Source organism: Prosopis cineraria, unplaced genomic scaffold (genome assembly GCF_029017545.1).
Source record: "Prosopis cineraria cultivar Desert tree isolate PC_DT_omini unplaced genomic scaffold, ASM2901754v1 PC12, whole genome shotgun sequence".
Taxonomy (NCBI): Eukaryota; Viridiplantae; Streptophyta; class Magnoliopsida; order Fabales; family Fabaceae; genus Prosopis; species Prosopis cineraria.
In genome coordinates this window covers 42,624,114-42,647,671 of record NW_026555343.1, presented here as the reverse complement: position 1 = coordinate 42,647,671, position 23,558 = coordinate 42,624,114, and the positions used below count along the sequence as shown (strand labels likewise).

Below are 23,558 nucleotides of genomic sequence, written 5' to 3'. Positions count from 1 at the left end.
TGTATATGTGATATATATTATATTATATTATATCATGTTAGTTTTAAATTTAATTTTATATGATAGATTAAATTTAATAACTAACATAATAAGAGAGAACATCATGTCAGTTTTATAATTTAAATTTATAAGATAAATTTGAATGAGATATGATATTATGGATTATATTTATGAGATAAATTTAATTAAATTTTCATGAGCTTTTAAGTGGAAGATAAAAACCTTTATCTACATATTATATGTAGATAAGGACATTCTTATGAAGGAAGAGAGAGTTAGAAAAGTTCTGACGGGAAAAACACTTTAAGCGTCATGAAACACCATATAGAAAGGAAAATTAACATTCAAAGAAGAACGGACACTGAGAGTGCTAGCACACTGTTTGAGTTAGAAAACTGTTTGTGTGGATACCAGTAGAGGGAGAAGATCTATGTTGTCAGCTCTTAAGATCGAAATGTGCGCCAACTTCAAAGAATTAAAAAGTAACTCTTCTATCCACATTGACTTAAACAAGTTCGTTCAGTCCATATCAAGATAAAGACTTTAGAATTTCAATCTTCCGGTACGCCTCCCTATCCAATAAATTACACTTATGCCTTACAAATTACAACTTGTTCAGATATATGTGTGTGTACTATAGAATTTTTGCTATGGAGCCAGGGTTGTCTAAATTTACAAACCTAATCCCGTAGTACTCGATCGAATTAAATTGCTTTTATAGTTCTATTAAACTTGGTACATTACCCTGTATATTACAATTGTGTCAAACTCTTTGGGTTAAAAGCAATGGATTTGTTATGGCCGAATAGAAATCATGTTTTTGTGTGTGTGTGTGTGTGTGTGATGAGATAGAGAGAGATAGGGAGAGAGTTTATATGAAAATCTGTAGAATTAATTGAGAAGGCACTTATACACTTAATCAAGACGAAAAAGAAACAGGAATGTTGAAAATGAGAAATGAATACTTCATGGATCTCATAGAAAACTTAAAAATTTAACCACTAGCTTGGCACATAGAAATGGGATTTACCCAAGTCTCCTCACAGTTTTGCCATACAATAAAGGGTTTGTTTGTTTTTTTTACCCTGAAGACAAAATATCATTAAAATAAAAGAGGACAAAGAAAGCAATGGAGCTTAATAAAAGCCACAAAAAAAGCCCACACAAAAAACCCTAACTCTAATCAGCATATCAAAGGTAAGCCTTCTTGCAACTGTTGTCAATTGTTTACTGGAACCCAATAGAAGGAAAACACCAAAGGCAACAAGGCTATATAAGGTGTGGAGCTACCCCTTTTATCGGCAAAGATGCAGTCAAAAAGGTTGTAAAAGATGAGTCATAAGAGGAACCTATAGCAACAAAACATTCATAGATGCCAGTGAATCAAGGTAAACAAGAAGGGGGAGTTAGATTCAGTAATAACATCATGAAATAGATATTGATTGTTATCACTATAGTGAAGGAGGTTAAGAGTCTTGACACAATCAATGAACACTTGGATCTATTGATATCTCCTTTCTCAACATAATGAAGACCAAAGAGGATATCAAATAGTTCAGTGTGGGCTATATGACACGTTCCCACAATTTTTTATTTTTAAGCATAATTATTGTAATTAATCAATTTTCTTAAATTGTATATTGTTGATTAAAATCTTCTTATGTTTGAAAACGTATGGAGTAGAAATTACCCAATTTCATGGTTGTTAAGAAGTGATAGTTGATTAATGTTAAAATGATCATTACAAAGTGTTGTATAAATTATCTAATTTCATAATATGTTTGTGTTAAAAAAAAATTCTGCTATTAGGTGGGGTTTGGTGCTGATATTATTGTCTTTTTCAACTGATTTTTAAATTTTTACTTGAACAACTTAATTGTTTATATTTTCATTATTTTATTTTTTTAAAAGAAAATTAGATGCAGAATTTTTTTTTTTGAAATGTAAAAGCTTAATATGAAAAGAGGAAACAATGACAAATTATTGCATGGATCCAGTGCATCAATTATCAATGTTCTATTTAATAAAATTGTACTAGTTCAATCATATTAAATCTTATCTATCATTATTTTTAATGACTTTATTTTTAAAATAGGGTGACTTTTTTATTTATTTCCTTTTCTTGCCATCATTATTAATGACATATTTAATTTATATTTATAACCATTTGACATGATATGTTTTTATTAAATAGAGCATAAATGATATGTTGCATCAATTTCATACAAGAATTCATCAACCTAAACTATCCAAACTAAATTTAAAATATTTATATTTTTTTTTTGGAATAAGTTAAAGTCTTAGCTCTGTACATATATCCCCATGCATTGTTTGCTTGAGTATAAATAATGAGTTGCAAGCATTGTTCATCATTCACAAAAGTGAGCTTTTCAAAAGTTTACTAATATTATATATAATATTGATATTATTTTGTATTGAATAATGATATTGGTTATTATGTATCGATAGCACCAACTTGATGCTGTATTTTCCACGTGAAGAAATCTATTATGAAAAATGAGTCTAGATTTTATATTGTCTTGTATCTAAATATAGTGTTTTATTACTTTCATAATATGTTTGTGTTTAGAAAAGTGGACAAAAAGTAAATAAACTTGAAATGGAAAAGATAACTAAAATTGGTTCTTTATTATTATTATTATTATTTTTAAGAACTCATCAAGAAGAGAGAGTTGTCTTTATCTTGCAGAAATGGGAATACTCACGTTCTCGGAATGAGCACTCCTTTGCAATGGCTGTGACTTAAAGCGAAGTTATCAATCCTTACGTGGCCTGAAGCAGAGCCAATTTGACTCCAGTCAGATATGACAAGCTAGTCACTTCTCATTCTATTTACTTGCCGTAGTATTTATCGGCTAGTATTTTTTTAATTAAAAACCACAAATGCTAATGCAAACCCAATTTACACGAGGATACATTCGCTAACCTTCAGTTCAGATCCGTAGGAAGCATGTCCCGGAATTTATGAGCCACTTTGTTTTCTATTTTTAAAAATTATTTTTTGTTTTTAAAAATAAAAAAATTAAAAACTTGTTTGAATAAACATTTTTCATTAAATTATTTCTAAAACTTTTTTTATTTTTTATTTTTAAAAATAAAAAATAGAAACAACTTCAAGTTATTTTTATTTTTAAAATACACCACATTTAATTATTAAAAATTATAATTATCTTAATCAATTTTTATTATTAATTACCGTTATTCATTACCTATAATCATTACTATCAATCCATTTTTAATTATAAAACTGTTTTTGAATTAACATGACCTAACTGATTTTCATTTTATTTTGCTTTAAAAAGCAATTTTAGTTTTTAAAAATAAAAAATAAGAACAAAAACCAAACAAGCCCTATGTTTCTCAATCAAATGTTTAACAAGTGTTTTTTTTTCCCCCAAACTGACTATATGTAACCCAAATTAAGGACACACACACACACACACAGATATCACAGCTCTTTGGAAGTAGCTTCTATGAAAGTTAGTGATGAGTTAAAATGTTTAAAAATCTTGAAATTCAATGGCTTGGCTATTAGGATTAAATAGTAAATTAACTCTTAAATTATAAGTCTAAAAATATTTGGGGTTGTAAACTTTTTTTTTATTTTTTATAATTGTTAGATCAATTAGCAATCAAAATTATTTGATACTGATAGAGACAATATTGCACTATTGTGAAATATTAAAAGAAAAATATTATATCAAAAATAAGTTTAAAATATTAATCTCTTTTAGACTTATAATTTAGGAAGAAATTTATCCTTTAACCTAGACATTACTTTACATTTTTAATTAGAATGTGCGAAGAGAGACTCTAAAGTAATAAAACTTTTTTTTCTTCATAATAGCTACTAAAACGAAAATATGCATCAATTATTATATATGTTTATAAAAATTGGAATAATTATTGAATGAATAAAAACAATTTATCAAACAAATATATATATACATACATATACATACATACATATCCACTGCGGATCAATGTTGGATGCATGACATGAACCAAAAGGATGCTTCCCATTAGAAGAGCAAGCACCATAATTCCTTGCAAACGCAGAAAACATGCTATGTAACCTGAAACATAAAAAGGCTACTCCATAATAATAATATACATGCTTCACAACATGAAACATAGAAATGCTAGTCCATAATATATATGTACACAACATTAGTAGCAAAACACCATGCACGAAATAACAGGAACACTATGTAGAGAGAGAGAGAGAGAGAAGAAAAGAAAAGAAAAGAACTTCAGCAGTTCCATCACTGAGTGCTCATGAAGCTGAAAATCTTATCTTTTGATTACGGAAGAGGGGAAACTTGGCTATTCTAACGTGAAATACACAGAAATGGAAGCAGAAGGAAGAGAGGAGAGGGAAGGGGTATCCATGTTATGGAAGAATAATGCGCAACAAACCTATTCAAAACTTCCAGATAACATGGAAGGAAGAATAGTCCAACCGGTCTCCACATCTGACCTCGAGATAAGAATGTGATGACAAGTGTAGTTGTATAAATCCCAGCATCATTCTCATATAAACCATAACTGGTGGTTGATCATGGGGCTGATCCCACCTGAACTGCCATCCTCTCTGAGACATCAGCCAAGGAGCTTAAATTGCACCTGATCAAGGCCTCCACAAAGTAGCAAGTTTCATCTCTGGTGTTCCCATCAGGCACATCCACCATAAATGATTCAATCACCATCGTTCCAGGTCTCCCATCAATGACCTCCGGATGGACAGTGATTATGGAGGAGTAGTTCTGCAGATTCCACATACACAATTGGGTTAGCATTCATTCAGCTTACAAAATGATGAGCAGAACCGAAAATTCATCTCTTAAAGTTTATTTTAAAGTGATCCACACAAAGTGATTCTGATGGAACATCAGATGCTAAAATGCACAGAATATCCAAATTTTATACATTTATAGTTTAGCTCTGATAATTGGTTTTGCAGCGAGCCATAATACAACTGCAGGAGGGGAAAGATTATCTCAGTTCACAACTTGATACTCATAAGTGACTAGGTCATTATGCAGGCGCAGAAGCTGACAAGATAAAAATCCTTATAACATAACCTGCTAAGGTACTGAGCAATATTGTAATATTCCACCGATCAACAGAACACTATAGCTTTGATCAATGCGCTTAACAACAATGATGGTTCTTCTTCTACATTTTCTTTTTTGGATGATGAAATGGTGGTGGTTACAATTTAAGCACCATACTGCCTTTCCCTTAGTAAAGCTCCAAGACCTAAGTGAATTTTTACTACCATATTAACAGCATGTGAATATTCAATTCCCCAACTTTGACAATAAGTTCAATGACGAACAAACATGGGTAATTTTCTATTCAATCTCCTATCCTAATTATCTAGGTAATATACAAATTGGCATACCCTCAGCCTATGGTCACCACCAACAATCCTAATGCCAAGAATGTGTTCCTCATCATCAAGTTGCTCCAGCATCTCGGTGCTGGTTGTAGCAGGAAGGCCAGATTTAACATTTACTTCTCTAACACTCCCAATATCAAGATCCCCTTGCACGATACATCTACTAACAAAAGGTTTATACTTCTGCGGTTGATCAAATCTTCTAACCAGCGACCAAACCTGACACAAAGGAAACATAGTTGAGTCAGATGCTCTGTCATCTAAATTTAATCTTCTGCAACAAATTCTTCACGTCATAAACATATGCCCAAATACACGAGGACGGTCAAAATCACGACTTTGAACCTCCGTTGACTGTCGGACTGAACATAAAAGATGATCGGGATTGATCAAGAGTTAAGAACTTAAAATAATTTTGTTTTACAATGCAAGGTATCTTGGAAACAAGTCCGCAAACAGTTTAGTGGTAAGATCATAATAGAAAGGTGAAGAATTCTCCTAGTGCCAGATTCACTTTTGCCTAGGCATTTTCATCCATATCCAGGGAGTGGCGTAGCTGTTTAGATTTTACTTCTTATTATACCGTCGCAGCCTGCAGGTTCTATACAAGCAAAAGACTTTAATCGGAAAGGGAAAAGTAGACAGGATAAGCTATCAAGCAAGACGTAAAAATATAACCTCCAGAAATATAAAGCTAATTAAGGCTTCCAAAACTCGATGATTAACATGGGAACACGAGTAAATTCTTCCAACAAAAGGAGTACACTTCGCCCCAGAGTATTTCATAACTAAAAATTACTTCATGATATCAATCTAAACGAATGAAACTACAACCCAAAGTCAAGAATAACCCTCCAGCTCGAAAGAGGCGAGAGGAAGTCGCTCGGATCCCCGAACAAAAATAAAAGTCAAACCCCGGGAAAAATGGTTCGACTCTCAGCAAATCACCCCCACACAGCAACACCGAGAAGGAATCCCAGTTCAGATTTCAGAATTACAAGTAAATCCCCTGGTCTTAATCCCGAGGAATCATATTTGAGCGACTCACAAGGTGAACGGGAGCCCTTATGTGTTTAACTAAAGCTGAAGTGCACTGGTTCTCCCCGGGCTCATGCCTGTGGTGCCTCCGTATGTACTGCATCTCAATCACGCCGTAGGATTCCCTGACGTTGTTCATCTCGATCGTTGAACCAAACTTTCAGATATCGCAGAGGCCTCCTTCCGGAGAAGAGGAAAAGGGATATGCTTTGGTATGTTAGGTTGCAGACGGAGGAGTGCAAAGGCAAGAAGCAAAGCAACGGTGATTGGTGATAGAAGAGGCACAGTGAGAGGCTAAGCCTCGCTTTTCTTCTTCCTCTATTATTGTTTTTTAATATATATTTTCACCTATGAGGCTTAGTTTAGCTTTACAAGAATATATAGATGAAAACAAAACTTATAAAACTGAGGTCGTGAATTTTTATATACTTTTTTATTTTCATGTTTTCATATTTTTATTATATATTACCTCAGAATTTATTTATACTTAACAATTTTTAATTAAACTTTAACTTGTAAATTATTTTTTATTATAAATTTTGTGATTATTTACATGTTAAGTAGTTGTGTTCGAAACACTTTCGGTCCCTTATATTAATTATTATAAATTATTTCTTGTAAATAGGTTTGGAGATAATAGTATATCCTTATATTATCTACCAATGTGTCACAAAATGGCAATTGGTTGCTTTACAAAACCAAGAAAAACTATATTTAACTTAAACAATTTTCTATAAATGGTATAAAAAATTAATTATGGATGAAATATACTTATTAGCATTTTTGGCCCATGACATATAGTTATTAGTAATGACTTATGTTGATAAATATTGTAATATGGGATGGGATGGGTAAGGGGAAAGATGCTAGTATGATTTGTGACTACCACTCATCCTTAAAGTGGATGCCTGTTCTCGAAAGTCAACCCTTGAAAGTAGGACTGAGGAAATACATCCGGGTGATTAGGTTTTTGACATTTTTATGGTAAAGTATTTTATCATCAAGCAAAGTCCTTTCCTCTTTGGGCCCAGGCAGCTGAGTCCACATTGTGGGAATATATATCATCAAAGTGAAATCCATGTCCATGTTCCTCTCCTGTTTTCTTTTGCTTTTCTCCATTTATCTTTTTTATAATTCTAAAAAAGAATTTCAACGGAAGATTTCTGAAAAAATTTAATATGCTTCTATCATTTTTTAAAAATTAAATATTAAAAAATAAAAAGTATTTTTATTATTTCAAGATGTAATTAATATACTTTTATCAAAAGTTTCTCTAATAAATAAATGACTTTATATTTATTTTAAAATAAAACATCCTATTAAGTATGAGTAAATATAGAACGATAATATTGTGTATAAAAAAAAGAAAGAAAGAAAGATAGTGTTAGTTTAAAGATAACTAACTATTTTATTAGAAAGTGTGGTTCAATTAAAAATATTTTATATTTTTTAATGAAATGAGTATTTGATAAAATCTAGGCAAATGGATACTTGTTAACACAAAAATTTAAATTATTAATTGTCAATGCTTACTTTTTAGAAGTCTTTCTGTGAAATTAAATTGCTTCCAGGTCCTTTGTTGATATGCCCCCTAAAATAATATTAATTTTCAAAACCCTCACCCAACAATTTAATCCCATTTTTATTTTTCAAATAATATATTACCAAAAAAAAGCTCTTTAATATCTTTTATCTTATACTATTTTATAAAATAATTTATTTTTTAAACATAATTTACATAAAAAAATTGAAATATGACCATGAAAAAGTTTATTTAATTTTAATGCTATACTTAATTAGCCGTAAGATACTGTCCTCTAATAATGATTGAAAGGAGAAGCAAAAACAAAAATACAGTAGGACATGCACTTCAAATAGATTGAAGGTTTATACTTTATATAATTAAGACAAGACATAAGGATACTCAGAACATTTTATTCTAAATATAGGGCATACACATATCTAAATATGCATGTGAGAAAGAAGGACCTGGCTTCTGTACTTTTATAAAACATCTATTTATTATCTTATTAGTAGCACAACTTATTATATGTTATATATAAGTAGTAAAGGTGGAACGCTTGTTTATTGCTAGAAAAAAAAAATTGAAAGAAATAGAGTTATCATTTATCAAGCCTTCTTTTTCACTACCTTAACACAGCTTCGTTTGTTAGGCATATTCGTGGAATGTTCTCTAAAGACAGATGCCTTTCAGATGCTTCAATGCATGAATTCAGACTCTTTAATGTGAGTATCAAAAGCAAAATTTATTTTTTAAAACTAACTTCAATTAAAAACTGTACTTCAAAATATTCTTTTAAAAATAAAAATTAGATTTCTGACTGGAAAAAATATTGGTTTGTTTATGTTTAAGAAATAATGAAATAAATGAATTTTAAATGTTATGAAGATTTAAAAAAGTGATTCATTGGTATAAATATTTTTTTAAAAAAATATGTTTTCTTTAAAATCTTAAAAGTAATTTATTATTTAGTGATTTTAATATTTTATAATATTTTCATTTGTTGTATTTCCATTAATGAAAATATCGGTTTTTAAGTTCAATGAATAAATGGCTTTTAAATGCTTCAGATGCTTTTCAAAAAAATATTTTATTGTTTGGAAATTTTATAAGAAAATAATTTTTTTGGGGTTGTTTACAACCATTAAAAATGATTGATTTTTTCCGGTAAGAAGCAAAGTAAAAAGCTTGTGTGAAGTAATAGGCAAGGGCATTTGCAGAAATTAAGTGCATCGCAGAACAAATCTATTTGATATAATAACAACTTTTAATCATTTTTCTTTAGACGTACGATTATACTTTGTGAAATTAATAATAGTTGTTACTCCTTTCATTTAAAAATATCAAACATTTTGAATCGAATCTCATCCCAATAAAGTAATTATTTATTTTTAAACTAACTTATTTTTTTATATTTGCCTCTATTAAATACCCTACAATAAATATAGAGTCATTATTAATAAGGGTTCTTTTAAAAAAAAGTAATAATTACTCCTCAAAAGATTTATATTTTTAACATTTAACATTTTAAAAATGCCTTATATTTTTTAATGGAAGGAATAAATATAAAGTCATTATCAATAAAAATACTTTTAAAAAAAGGTAATAATTACACCTCAAAAGATTAAAAATATTTTATATTTTTTAATATCTAACTTTTTAAAAAATATTTTATATTTTTAAATAGAGGGAGTATATATAAACAGTCCTCCTTATCTTAATTATAAAGTAAACTTTAAAAATCCTACTTGATCCTAGATGTAGGGTGAAGGTGCAGTAGTTAATCCTTGCTTTTTTTCTAAATTCAATGATATTGTTATTTAATGGAAGGCAATTTAAGAAAGATGTCACAAGTGCTTTTGTTTTTTTTTTTTAATCGTTACTTTGCTTATACAAACAAGAAATTGTAAAGTTTTGCTCGTATTAAAAAATAGAAGGAGAGGGAGTATACATTTGATATCTCATCCAGGGATAGAGATATTTTGAAGAGATAAAGCCGGAATTTACATCAACTTTTCCCGCGAGGGTGATTGATTTGGTTGGGATCAGCGCAAACATTTGGCTGCCAATTGGTGCGTCTTTTAAAGTGATCAACAAGCATTTCATTTCTAGCTATTTATTTGAATGATAAATTATTTCTAAACATCTCTGCTTTTGTTTGCATGTTGTGTACCCAAAAGAAAAGGCAAACAAATGCAATTACATTATATAATTAAGCAACAATTAATTTAATTCAGAGACAATTTAACAATTATATATGCGTACGTATCTTGTGTGTGGTAACTCTTAGTCAGTTTGACCACAATACTACACACAGAAAGAAAAAATTATTTACCCACATACTGTACATTCCAAAACATTTCCCCATATATAAATTTAAAACTCAGTTTGAATCACACCGAGATCCAATTTTTCAAACTCAGTTTAAAAAGATTTCACTGAGGCATAATATCAACAAATTTAATGGCAACCATATTTGAACATAATTGATGCCAAATCAATTCCATTAAACAATGAGTTACATAACTTGAAATCTTGAATCTCCCAGGTTAAAATACTCATGTCATTGGCGGAATTAAATTTACATATCCATTAAGAGGAACCACACAAAATAATGGATAGCATATTTCAAAGACGGATGAAGGAGCATCATGATAGATTTTTTTTTTTCCAACGCATCATTATTTCCTTATTTTTTTGCTAATCACTACAAACCAAATATTAACTTCGTAACACCTGAAATAATAAATATTAAAGTGGAGCAATAGTTCAAAATCAGACTAGAAGTCCACAGCTACCAATTAATGATATTTTATTGCCTCATTATACAAGAAATAATTCCTTGGACCTCATCTTCATGGATATCTAGGGGCGTTATAGAAATATTATTTCACGCATTAAGAGACATCAATTAGGATAATAATGCTCCAAGAGATATCATAGGTGTAACTCACGCCTAAAACATTAATTCCACTCAAAGTTTAGTGCTTACTAAGACAACAGTCATATCTTTATTCATAGTTCCCAATTATTATTTGCCAAAAAAAAAAAAAACGAACGCTCATTAAGTCTAAACGATGCTAAAAAAACTGAAAAGCAAACATTTGCACAAGATATAATTGTTGATAGCTACCCATAAGCACGCACCTCTCAAGTTAAGGTTGCAGTAGATCGATAGTGTAGGCTTCTCGGCCACCAAGTTTTCAGGACCAGATTCCAGTCACTAGCTATACATATACATGCTCTTGGATTTGATTAACCTATAAAGCCAGAGGAAAAAGGTATCCACACTCATTAACCTATATTAGCATATTATTTTAAAAGGAAAATTAATTATTTCAACTATATAATTTTAACTCAATTATAACTTAATCTTTAATTTTTTTAACTTGTTATAACTTAATTTTTATAATTTTAAATTAATTGTAACTCAATTTTTAAACTTTATTTCTTACAATGTAGTTCATATAGTTTCAACCACTCAATTATTGGTCCTTATATCTTAAAAATTAAAATTAAAAAGATTAAAAATATTTTAAAAGGTTAATATTTGTAATATTTATAAAGATTAAAAAGGTTTAGCAATTTAAAATATTAATAATAAATTTTAACATAATTTTGATTTTTATAATTTTACTTTTTAAAATATAAGGATTAATATTTAAATAGTTAAAACTATAAGGATGAGTTGCAAGAGTTAAAATTTAGAAATTGAGTTATAATCGAATTAAAACTTTAAATATTGAGTTATAACAAATTAAAATTTAAGAATTGAATTATAATTGAAGTAAAATTATAATGACTAAATAATTAATTTTATTTCAATTCAAAAACTACTATCAATTACAGCCATTCATTTTCTGCAGTTTTAATAACAGAAAGTTATAAAAAAATAACCATGTATCAAACACGAGGTGACATTTTAAATGCCTGCCACTTCATCAAAAAAGCTAAGTGCCGAAAGTATATTCTAATGATAACTTCAAAATTTTATAAACAAATTATGTAAAACATATATGCTAGAATATGGTCTTTTCCTTTCACTTCTTGATTGAGGAAGAAATCATGAATAAACTCAAATGGCCTAATCATGCATCCACAAAATTCAATAGCCACCTTATTTGAATTCTTCCATCACAAATCATATTGTGATCTAATAAGCAAATATTAAAAAAACTACACATTTAGACCCATCTCATTTGTGATCATTTGGCAATTGCTCTTAAGATTATTATTGAAAAATCTTGCAAAAAATATATTTCTAGTCATGCCCAAGAATGATCTTTAAGGGAAATTACGGCAGAGTTGTCAAAGCTCCTCAAAATTAAATAAAACTTTTTTGTAAAATGAACAAAGTGATAGAGTAGCAAAAAAATACAAAATAACTGTGGAGAAACACAAGGAGGAGAGGAGAGCAGAGTGTCCAAAAGCTTCAAACTAGGTTCAACCATGCAGTCTACACCGCATTTTTTAGGCATAAAACTTTGAACACTAGGCAATTAAAACACAGGTTAATGACATCTTAATGTAGTTAAAAAATGGTTTCCAAAAATAATGATGTTTAAATCACAAGTTACAAAATAATAGATTAAATGATGATAAATATTATTAATCAAAATAACAATTCCTTTTAAAATATCATTAAAATATTAAACTATCCAAAAAAGTTTTGGGACAAAACGATTGGATTATTAAGACACTCCTCATAACCTAAGTGGAAGCCAACCAGATTGGATCACTCTCCAATCCCACAAGCATAATTCCTGCCTAAATACACTAACTTGGATTCAGGTGGTGGCACCAACAAGTGTATTCGTTTTTCCAGCATGCATCCTTTTAAAAAAAAAAAAATCTGGGATATTTTCGTCTGTCCTTCTTTATTGTCTTATAAAAAGTCTAGAAAATAATACTACTCCTTATTTCAATTTTTATATGCATGCGTGGGCCTGTTCTAATATTCAATAAAATTTATAACAAATGTGGTGTACACAAAAAGGAAAAAAATTATAAAAGTAGTGCTATTTAAAATATAAATGATGTGATTTATTATTATTTTTTGTTTTCTTTAGCGCACATAAAATTTTATCTAATTTCATTATATGTACGAGAAAGGTCCATAATGGTCTAGAATCCACATATCAGAGTTGAGAAAGATATGTCCTTTTCTTTTCTATATATTATATTTTGACAGTTTCTTCCATTTGTATGGTCGTCGACCTCCACTCGTGGGACGACAAAATGGTCCAATCCCAACATTCCGGGTGTGCTATGTGTTTATTTGTATGTGTATCAGTATATGTATAGAATGTTGTTATTTAAAATTATTCATAACTTTAAACATCAAAAGTATATGTACAATAATTTTTTTATTATCATTATTATTATATTCTTATACTTTTTATAGAAAATTCTATAATAAACTCTTTTTATATAATATTAACTAGCAAATTAGTAATGAATTAAAATTTCTATTATTTTTTATTGAATGAAACAAATCAATCAAAGATGGAATTTGTAAGAACATCACGATTATTTTACCTATATATAATGATGATATTTTACCTCTATATAATGATGGTTTGGTAGCACAAAAATTTCATAATAGTACCTAATTTAAAATATAAAATTAACCCAATACATTCTTATTATTAAAAAAAGAAGAAGAAGAAGATAAAGGCAAGATTCAGTACAAACGTAACTACTAATGCTTCTTCTTCTTCTTCTTCTTCTTTTTGGCCAGATACTAATGCTTCTTTGAATAAAAATCTCCCCAGCTTTTTCCATTACATAGACGTATTCATCCGATCAATATTTAGTTGCTGATTGGTGTTATATTTCAAGTCATCAAGAACTCATTAGCCAGGGGCGAAACCAAGCTAGCGAGGCTGAGGAGCTAATTTTATAGTATATAATTATATATAGACTGAGTTATTTAATTTTTTATTCGTAATTAAAAAAATTATAATAAAATTGAGAAAACTTATAAGATAACAAATCATTTAGATAACACTTAAAAAATAAAGAAAAAAGTTTCGCAGAGTATATTAAAAACTCACACTTTAAAAATTAAAAGAAATTAATAATTTATTTATACTTTTATCTACTATTAAACTTGTAGAGATGCTTTTTTTTTTTTCTATTTATAAGTCATTTTAAATATGTTTTATTGAAATTAAGAAAATCTTAAAATTCATTAACTTTATTTAAAAATTTAATAATTTTTTAATTTTACCCGTAATTAATGTGATAATTTAAGTTTTAATTTATGACACCCTTACAAGCAAGTGTAGAGACTAAGCAGAAAGAAATGCATATTTGCATAGGAATTAGAGAGTAATAAATGCATGGTAAAAATATGGTAAAAATAAAAGTTAAAAGATTGAATAGCCAAATCAATATTTTTTTTTTATATATAGAAAGCCACCTCATAGAATGGTAAAAAGTTTTTTTTAAAAAAAAATCTGGGAGCACTACTTGGGTCCACCCCTATCATTAGCCATTCATTTATATGGTGATAGAGAATCATATCTTGATCCAAAAAATTAATAAAATTATATTCAAATAATGCTTATTTAACAAGGAATGCATTGAAAACAATTCTTTACTGAGAATACAGTACTTATAACTAAAAATTTATATGCAATTATTATACCATCATGTTGCAACTTGCAAGCAATTCTTGTAATCCTTGCATAGAATATTTAGGAAAATCATAGACAAGTCCCACACATGAAATCTAATGTTCAAAAAGTCTCATGAAATGCTCAAATGACCCCAAAATTCCATAGACTTTAATTGTAATTAATTTTTAAGATAGATTTACCAAAATATCCTTACTTCACACCCTTGCAACTCTCCTCTCCCCTCACTATGGCTGCTTGGACTTGTTAGAATTGCACCCTCATATGCAATTGAAGAGTACATGTAGAGGCATCAAGAATTCACCATTCTCTCTCTTTCTTTCAAGAGTGTTTTTATTTTTCTCCTTCTTACTCCTCTTATCTCAATGCTATCATTGTTGCTTTGTAAGTTAAGAAGACAAGAAATGTAGAGACAGACGCATAAATATAGATATATACATATAGGATAATATAGCTCGAGTCCTATATTGAGCAACTAATCATCAACATTTTTGGTTGGTGGAGGAGGAGGAAATGATGGCAATGGTGTTGGTAACTCTTTTGATGCTACATATGATAATGAAAGTGTCATTGCAGCAGTGGGGACATCTTCCCATAATGGTGGCGAGTCAAAAGTGACAATGGCAATGACAGCATATGGATTGAATTCAAGAGAGGAAGATGTGAGGGGGAAAAAGTGACCAGAGCTTCAACGACAACCTATGCCCAAGCAAAAGACTTTAGCACTCCCAAAGATATGATCTTAAGAAAAATTAAGAGGGTGGCATTCTTGTAGATGAACAGAGCAGTGGATTGATGTATGTGATTCTAACCAATTGGTTCAAGGTGATTTCAGTGCGAGGGAAGGTGAGTAAAAGAAGATGAATATTTTAGTAAATCAACCCTAACATTTAATTATAATTAAAGTTCATGGACCTTTGCAGTTATTTAAGAATTTCATGGGATTTTTAAAAAATATTAGAATCCATGAGTGGGATTTTGTGGTGACTTTCCCTAGAATATTTGATAGTAAATCAAAAAGCAGGGCTCCTGCATTGGCTATTTAAGGAAAGTGGATACATGGAGTGATGCAATTGAAGGAAAATGGAAAGAACAAGTAGTGTTGCAGGGTTTGGGACGGAATGATGGGATTACAAGTGCTACAGGACACTCTTCAAAATCTATTCGGAAGGATGTAACGGCAGGGGATCACTCACTCGTGCCCCGCCATGTGTCCTAATCCTCTGTGGCAAATGCCCCTTGCGTTAAGGTGCAATCACAACTTTGTTTTTTTTTTTTTTGGGGGGGGATCTATCCATTTTTTAATCATCATCTTCCTTCCCATTTTTTAATCATCTTCCTTTGTGGCAAATGAATTTATTTTAATTAAAGACTCGATAAATAATCATCATTAAAAAAAATGGAGGGAAAATGATAATTAGAAAAATGGAGAGACGGTAGACCCCTCTTGCCCCATATATCTACTTAATGCCCACAATGTTTGTGCAAAGTTTTTTTTTTTTAAATTAGATTTTTGTGTTATTATATCTCTGATTTTATTTATAAGGTGTTTGAAATATACTTCATGTTTTTTAATATTATGTTAATTTTTTGTTGACTTTTATCCAAAATTTTCAATTATACTCTTTTGATAAATGAGGAGGAAAATTATAGATTACTTAGTTTTTTAATTGCACATAAGAGTCATTCTATAAAAAATAGTTATGTTTGAGATACATCTATCACTAAATGTAGACACTAGGCACAGTTCTCGACAGGAATTTGAATATTAATTTATTACATTATAAGCACCCAGCTCCTTCCACTAGTTAGACCCAATTCCTATCAATTATGTATTACTTAATTATCTATCAATACTTTCTCAAGTAAGAATAAAATGAGAAGATCATTATAACTTTTTGCATTTCTAGATGACTTTATTAATAGAACAGGAGATAATAGCTTTTTTTTTTTTTGGCCAAAGATAATAACCTTTTTTTTAAGTACAAGGAATAAGCAGAATATGTGTGTGTGTATATATATATATATATATAATATAGTAGCTTTTTCTTTACATGAAGTTTAAGGTACTCTTTTCATTCTAAATATAAGTCCTACTAAGTAGATTATTTTCTCCCATTAATTCGCCTTTGTGTAGAATTCAATGAGAATGCGTTATGTGAATTTTCACATGGTAATATTGGAAAATATATGTAATTTTATGATAAAATGAATGGCTTAACTGACACTTAATTCCTTCCCTTGTTCATGTGGAATTAGATGAACCAAACCTATATTTTGAGGCAGATGGAATAAGTAAAATTATCCATATCATGTACATCATGTGGATATGTATAAGTATTAAGTATAACAATTAAGTGATGATTGGAAAAGTTTTGGATTTTAATCAAAATTTATTGGACAAAATCCAAAACTAAGAAGATATAGAAAGAAGACATATATGGTTGAAATAGAACGTGCGTGATGAGATGTCACCCTCAGTTTTGCACCTTGGATGCTTTTCGGTAAGCAAGAAGACAGAAACCAAAGAAAGAAAGTGATGGACAAGTGAGCGTGTAAACATGGATTTATATTTATGAGAGAATTGAAGTCTCCAGCTTTGTCTAATTCCAAAGTCCTAACCAATCCTTTAACGTCAAAGTTTCTATCCTTTGCAAGCATGACTTCGTCGGTTAGTGGTATGATCAAAATATATAAAAGTTACTTTTTTCTCTCCACAGACCAATCAAACGAAAAAGAAGAGGCTAGAATTGCCCTCAAGTTTCTCCAAAACATTGATTGAACAGGGACCCATTCCCAAGTGTCCCTTTTTCGTTTTAAACTAAAAAAACAAAGTTCGAGCATCAACATGATGTTGTACTATACGGGCCTCAATATTGCCGCAACTTTTTCTTATAAAAACAAAGAAAGGAACAACTACATATTTAGCGGTAAATAATGGTGTGAAGTTTGAAAAAGCGCACTCTCACCTCTTATAGACGCGGGTCCAAAGTCTTGCTGCATTGGATCCAAATTATAAAATCTTTTTTCTCAATTAAATTTAGTTCAAAATATATAATACTTGGTATTTTTAAAAAATTATATTTTTCAATCATCCATTTTTTGTTATTAACATGGGTTTTTTTTTGTAGCATGCGAAATGCCATACGTTTCTCACTTTTGATCATTGAGAAACATATAATCAAGACTGTGAAATTAATATTTTTTTTCTTACTCTCACCTTTTATGTTTCTCTTGATCATAGAGAAGCATCATAAATTTACTTTGAATGCTAGTGAAATTAGTACACATAGTGCAAAAGGAACCAAAAAAAAAAAATTTGTAGAGACTGACAATAATGGAAGCAACTAAATTGGCGATGATAATTGGAGGGGTAGGCTTATCCGGAAGCAGGAAATGATGGTCCACTCTGTGGTATGTGCTTTTCAGAAACTAGCCAATGTGCCTCCAAGGACGCTTCAACACGTAACTGAAGGCCTTTCTAGGTGTCCGCTTCTGATACGCTCACACATTTTGCAATTTGCATATTGCCTGATGTTACGATCGCCTCTGAATACCCCCTAAAAGGCATCGAATTATGAGCTACCCTGACTTTCCAGTCTCGTTGCGCATGATCCCACATTCCATTCCCAGTGTTCTTGTTTTCTCATAATTCTTCTCTCAGCAGCGTGAGTCCCATTTACTACATAATTTACACGTTCTTATTCTTTTTTATGTTTACTGCCTCTAGTTCTCTCCACTTCATCACCATTATTTCTCTGTAATATCAAGTTCCTGCACTTGATCACTAACAATCCCAGATATTCGAGTAGAGATCAGAGATCATGATTGCCTTGGCAGGGTCAGGAGACACGAACGAAAAAGTTTCTTCGCATCAAATCACTCCCACGTGTCAATACATTATCGCCATTTCCATTCCTTCCTCTGTTTACACAGTTTGGAGTATTTTCACACTTGCCCTCGATTATGGTTGCACTCGCAATGCCACGTCCATTAAATGTATGCCGTGCTTTTTTTTTTTTTTTGGTAATATAAGGTCACATAAAATCTAAGAAAAATCTGTACAAAGTCCATCATGGGACTCTAATTTAAAATAATCAAATTATGTCAAGTTCAAAAAAATTTTGAACATTACTGGTGAAATCTCTAAAACTTTAATATCTAAATAACCGTTAAAAGCTTAGTATGGCAATCAATTAACATATTTAATTGCTTTTTTTAAATATGCAGTTAAAAGTGATTGTACAATTTATTATAATAATTTTTTAAAAAAATTTTAGTTGAAGGATGGTTCTCAAAAAACTTGTGCAAGATGAGCATGAGAATTTCAAGAGAGTATCAATAAATATCAATTATAATGAAATTGTCATTTCAACAAAAATTACAATTCTCAAGAATAACTATAACTTTAGTGATGGTATCAGGATGATTATAAAAGCTCTTTTATGTAATTTTCTCGGCCATCCCTTATGAAGCTATTACAAGCGTTAGCACCATTGATGTTAATTGAGTTATCAAAATTAAGTTTGATCTAGCCCACTTCAAACTAGCTTGTGATTTTTCACCTTGCAAAAACAAGTGATTCAATTTTGATTGAAGATTGGGGTCATTAATTTGTCTTAGATGCATGTAAAAGTGATATTCCTATGAGATTTTGGGATAAGTGATTTTACACCTTTCTTTTTATATGATACAACAAACATGTGTGAAAAGTCTTTGCCAAGGATTCTTCTTGTACTCCAACAACTCACATCATTCTTTACATTCTATGGAATTTAATCCTTGAAGGAAAGAGAAAAGAGAATGAAAACTTGAATAATTTCATCTAAACTTCTCTAAATTTCTAGCAATCACACAATGTGCATAGAGATGTCCAAAGAATTATAGCCAAACCCTTTGGCAAAGATTAATTTCTTCTTATAAATTTAGTTTGAAAACGATCCCAAACTATTCTTTTTAAAATGATTTAATTATTTTTTTAATAAGTGAGCCATTTTTAAATTCTAGATCAAATTTCAGAATTATTGCCTCCTTAATTTTCAATGACTTTATATATAGACTTAAATAGAGAAGCTGCCATCGAAAGATCTCCTAATTCTTAAGATCTCCTAATTTTCAATGATTTTATAATCAACTAGCATGCTACTTTTTAAGATCTCGTATATGGACGAATTTATATTTTTTGTGCATGTTGCTAATGGATTTCATCTGCAGTTCTGCATTTTGGCCATTTTTTAACTTGTATTTTATAATTAACCATGTGCATATTCCTCGTATTACTAATATTACACAAATGCATGCAAATCCACCGCACAGTTCACAAGACGTCACTACTAAGCAAACGTGTCGATTCCAACCATCCTTAGGTTGAGATAGTTGCATCAGCTGCCCCTCCAGGCCTATCCTGAGCCAACCTCGGAAGGAGTAATATGAGCAACTTATGACCAAAGAGCTCACAGAGCTAATCATATGAGCAACTTATGGCAGAAACAATGGACCAGAAAAATTATAGGGATCCCGCTTGAAGCTGTCAATGGCATTCAAGCTGTTCCAAGAATGAGGAGGCATAAGTTAATGAATTGTTGCCACATTCATAGAACCTTGTTTAGTAACTGTAAACTCAAAGCAAATAACCCTGATCTCAGGGAACCTGAAGTTACAAGGCAGAAAAACACACCGCCGATGAGGTACTAACAGAGGGATAAATTCTCACGGTGTAATGCTCAGATCAGAAACTCGCTGGGAGCAAGCGTAATCAGCTACAAAGGAATTTAATAGTCCATTTGAAAAAAATAGAACATACTGTAAAGCAATCACGTGCTCTAGTCCATTTAATGCTATTCACGGCATTAAATGAAAAGCATTACAAGCGGAATGTGTTTGATTTTCTAATAGCCCTTCCACCAGATCATGTCATCATCTCTGATGCCAATACAGGATTATACTACTGAACTCTTGATAAATCCAAATTCCAAAACGATTATCATACATGCCTCCAATAAGAATTGCAGTCGAAGAGTTTGCTGAATATGAATCCACTTCAACATCAGAATGAATAGCATGGAAAGAACTAAAGCCCTTTTGCCATATGATTCAATACAAAAGGTCTGGCTTGTACGATTAGACCGTTTCTAGACATCCTAAAATCCATTAGTCAAACTCAAAACGGGTACAACAATATTAGTACAAGCTAATCTGACTGCAAAATCTAACTGTAATTGTCTCATTATATATTTCTACGTATTGAGAGTAAAAATAAGATTCACAAAATCGAAAATGGCAAAGATAACTTCCATTGCGCAAAGAGATCCATGGCAGTAATGAGTTACAATTACTTACCCTCTGCAGCCATCTTCTTGCGTATCTCATGGGCTGCATTAAAAATGCCCAGTGTAGGCTTGTTGCACACAAAACATTTCTTATTCTTTGCATGATGCTGCAAATGAAAAGAAAGCAACAAGAAAAATATTAAAATGAAATCAATACAGGGCATATTCTTATTCTCAAACACAAGATGAAAAAAAGAGGAGGAGGACGGAGGGGTGATACTGATAACACATAGAATAGATATAGACATAGAACAGCTGCATGATTTAAATAACCCGGGTAATCAATCAAACATAACTTTTGCAACCAATTATATTATAGCAACACCTATCTAATATGGCACAACAAACCATTGAAAACTTGACCATAAAATAAAAGCCCAGTAAACCAAAAAATACACAAATGCTAAAATATGAACAAAAAACTTTACATTGACAAGAAAATCAAATATCTAAAACTTATCAAAAAGACAATATTTCACAACCACACAAGAAACAACCAACCAAATTATTTTCCATTAGCTTTCCACATTAGTATGTCATCAAATGAACTTATTTTTGCCAACTACAAAGATATGCACATACCTTCAATGCACAATGCTCACAGAAGTAATGCTTGCAGTTTGTTACAACAGGATCCACAAAGGGCTTCCTACAAATGAAACAGGCAAATGGTAATGAATCGTCATCGTCATCATCTTCACTCAAATTAGCACCCTCTTCATCCGAATCCTCTCCTGCAGCCAATCTCATTCTTCTAGCTTTCTCAGCTTCCTCCCATTCCTTCTCCAATTGCCACCCAGACTTGTAATCTCCTCGATCATGCATAAATTTACATGAATCACCATACCCACAGTAACCAGTCTCCTTGTAATCCTTACATATGTCTGGCTGATAATCAAATCTTGCTGAAACTCTTATATGAGCCGATGCCCGAAGAGGACCATGCGCCCCACCAGCTTTTTCACTGGCAATTGTTTGCTCTCGGCGAAAGCCAGCCTTGTAATCTTTGTAACTATTGATGCCCTTGTACAATTTTTCTTCTCCAGAACTTGTTCCTTTACCCTTCAAACTCTCCTCTGCTTGCTTAAGGGCTCTTTCACGGATAGCTCGAGCATCTTTTGAAAAATCAGTTTCGGTCTCAAGAGTGGCAGTTGCTTTGTTATCATGTTGAACTTGAATCTCTTTTGAAGACTCGAAATGAAACAATTGCTTTTCAGGCTCCTCTTGTACTTTAGATGCAGTGCTTTTTGAGGGACCAGTGGAAAAGTATAACTTATTGTCAGGCTTCACCTGTTTTTTCTGAATATGCAACAAAGAGCTTTCATTTTTCGAATCCTCCCTGTCATCTTCTAAATCAACGGTACGTTTTCTTAAATTCTTCTTATTAACAGGTTTCCTGAAGAAACTACACACTGAAAATACAGAAGACAGTCAAAACTATACAGTTTATAACAGCACAAACAGCTTTATACAAGTGGATTCAATACTTGGATTTACAAGTGAAGGTAAACCAACTATACCTTGCTCTGATGGTTGATTTTCAGAAGATTTCGTCTGGTCATCAGAATCCGCCATGCATGAAAATTAAGCACACAGCTTCAACAACCACTTGGAATAACAAGAATTTTGTAGTGATTAAAGCAATCTTCCAGCAACAACAACGAAAATCCTCAGAACATAAACTGACAACAGAAAAAGCGACCGCCGTGCCTAATCAGAAATTGGTTTAAGATAAATAAAAAGCCTGCATGAATTTAAATCAGTGACATTCTAAAGCGGATATGGAACTAAAAGAAACCCACAAAACTGTAGAAAGGCACCTAAAAAAGGAAAACCTAAAAAGAAGTATAATTTGCAGGGAAATGGACGATGATTAGATTAAAAAAGGAGGAGGAGGAGGAGGAGATGAAGGCGGACATATTATTCACAACAAGAGAAACTAGGAATCTGGCATCGAACCTTCCCACGTATACAGATGCATCCACCTTAATTGCTCTTGCTCTCACCGCCAATGACCACGGCCGGAGAACAGGAAGCGAGGAGATGAGACTTGAGACACAGAGACTCAAAGAGAATATGACCCGCCAAAAGAAACCCGGTATGGTTCACCCGCCTGGCTGGAATATTGGAGGAAAGGTAATGTGGGGTGATCCAGAATGAGCCTTGGTGGTTTGGGCCTTGGCCTATCAGACCAAGACCAGAATATGGGTCATCTTTTATATTTGTGTTTTTTAAGGTTAATCTGGATAAAATTGTAAAATGATACATCATGGGAAATTCAATTGAAATATCACAATTATTGGTCAAACCTTTTAATGAATTTCACAATTCTTTCATACAAATATTTTGGTACATAAACATTTTTAAACGGAAATTAATTAATTGGATGTTAGACAATTTAATTTTTCATCCAATTCTAATGCCTTTATTAATAAATTCATTCACTCTAGACCAAAGTAATAATAAATTTTACTTACTTTTTTCTTTTGGCTAGAAAAAGAGTCTATTTTATTAATCATAAAAAAAATTACAGACACTAATATCCAAAGCAAAAAAAAAAAAGGTTCAAAAAATCTAGATACAACCTAACACATAAAAACTTA

At 31.1% G+C, this 23,558-nt stretch overlaps 2 protein-coding genes across 6 annotated transcripts; both read right to left on the bottom strand.

The window, feature by feature from the left end:
* Nucleotides 1-4,155: 4,155 nt before the first annotated feature.
* On the bottom strand, nucleotides 4,156-6,783 carry LOC129288269 (abscisic acid receptor PYL9-like). The gene is made up of 3 exons (XM_054924775.1): nucleotides 6,474-6,783; nucleotides 5,429-5,644; nucleotides 4,156-4,787 (listed from the first exon to the last, which is right to left on the bottom strand). The coding sequence occupies exons 1-3, from the start codon at nucleotides 6,600-6,602 to the stop codon at nucleotides 4,581-4,583; spliced, it is 552 nt and encodes a 183-aa protein (XP_054780750.1). The 5' UTR covers nucleotides 6,603-6,783; the 3' UTR covers nucleotides 4,156-4,580.
* Nucleotides 6,784-20,151: 13,368 nt separating this feature from the next.
* On the bottom strand, nucleotides 20,152-23,054 carry LOC129287779 (zinc finger CCCH domain-containing protein 1). 5 transcript variants are annotated; one of them, XM_054924024.1, is made up of 5 exons: nucleotides 22,915-23,054; nucleotides 22,476-22,637; nucleotides 21,538-22,367; nucleotides 20,966-21,062; nucleotides 20,152-20,171 (listed from the first exon to the last, which is right to left on the bottom strand). In XM_054924024.1, exons 2-5 carry the CDS (start codon nucleotides 22,528-22,530, stop codon nucleotides 20,167-20,169), a joined length of 987 nt encoding a protein of 328 aa, XP_054779999.1. In that variant the 5' UTR covers nucleotides 22,531-22,637; nucleotides 22,915-23,054; the 3' UTR covers nucleotides 20,152-20,166. The 5 variants fall into 5 exon arrangements, with proteins under 5 accessions (XP_054779999.1, XP_054779996.1, XP_054779998.1 ...); XM_054924021.1 differs by lacking the exon at nucleotides 20,152-20,171 and adding an exon at nucleotides 20,194-20,649 and having other exon boundaries at nucleotides 22,476-22,665; XM_054924023.1 differs by lacking the exon at nucleotides 20,152-20,171 and adding an exon at nucleotides 20,194-20,766.
* Between the last annotated feature and the right edge of the window lie 504 nt (nucleotides 23,055-23,558).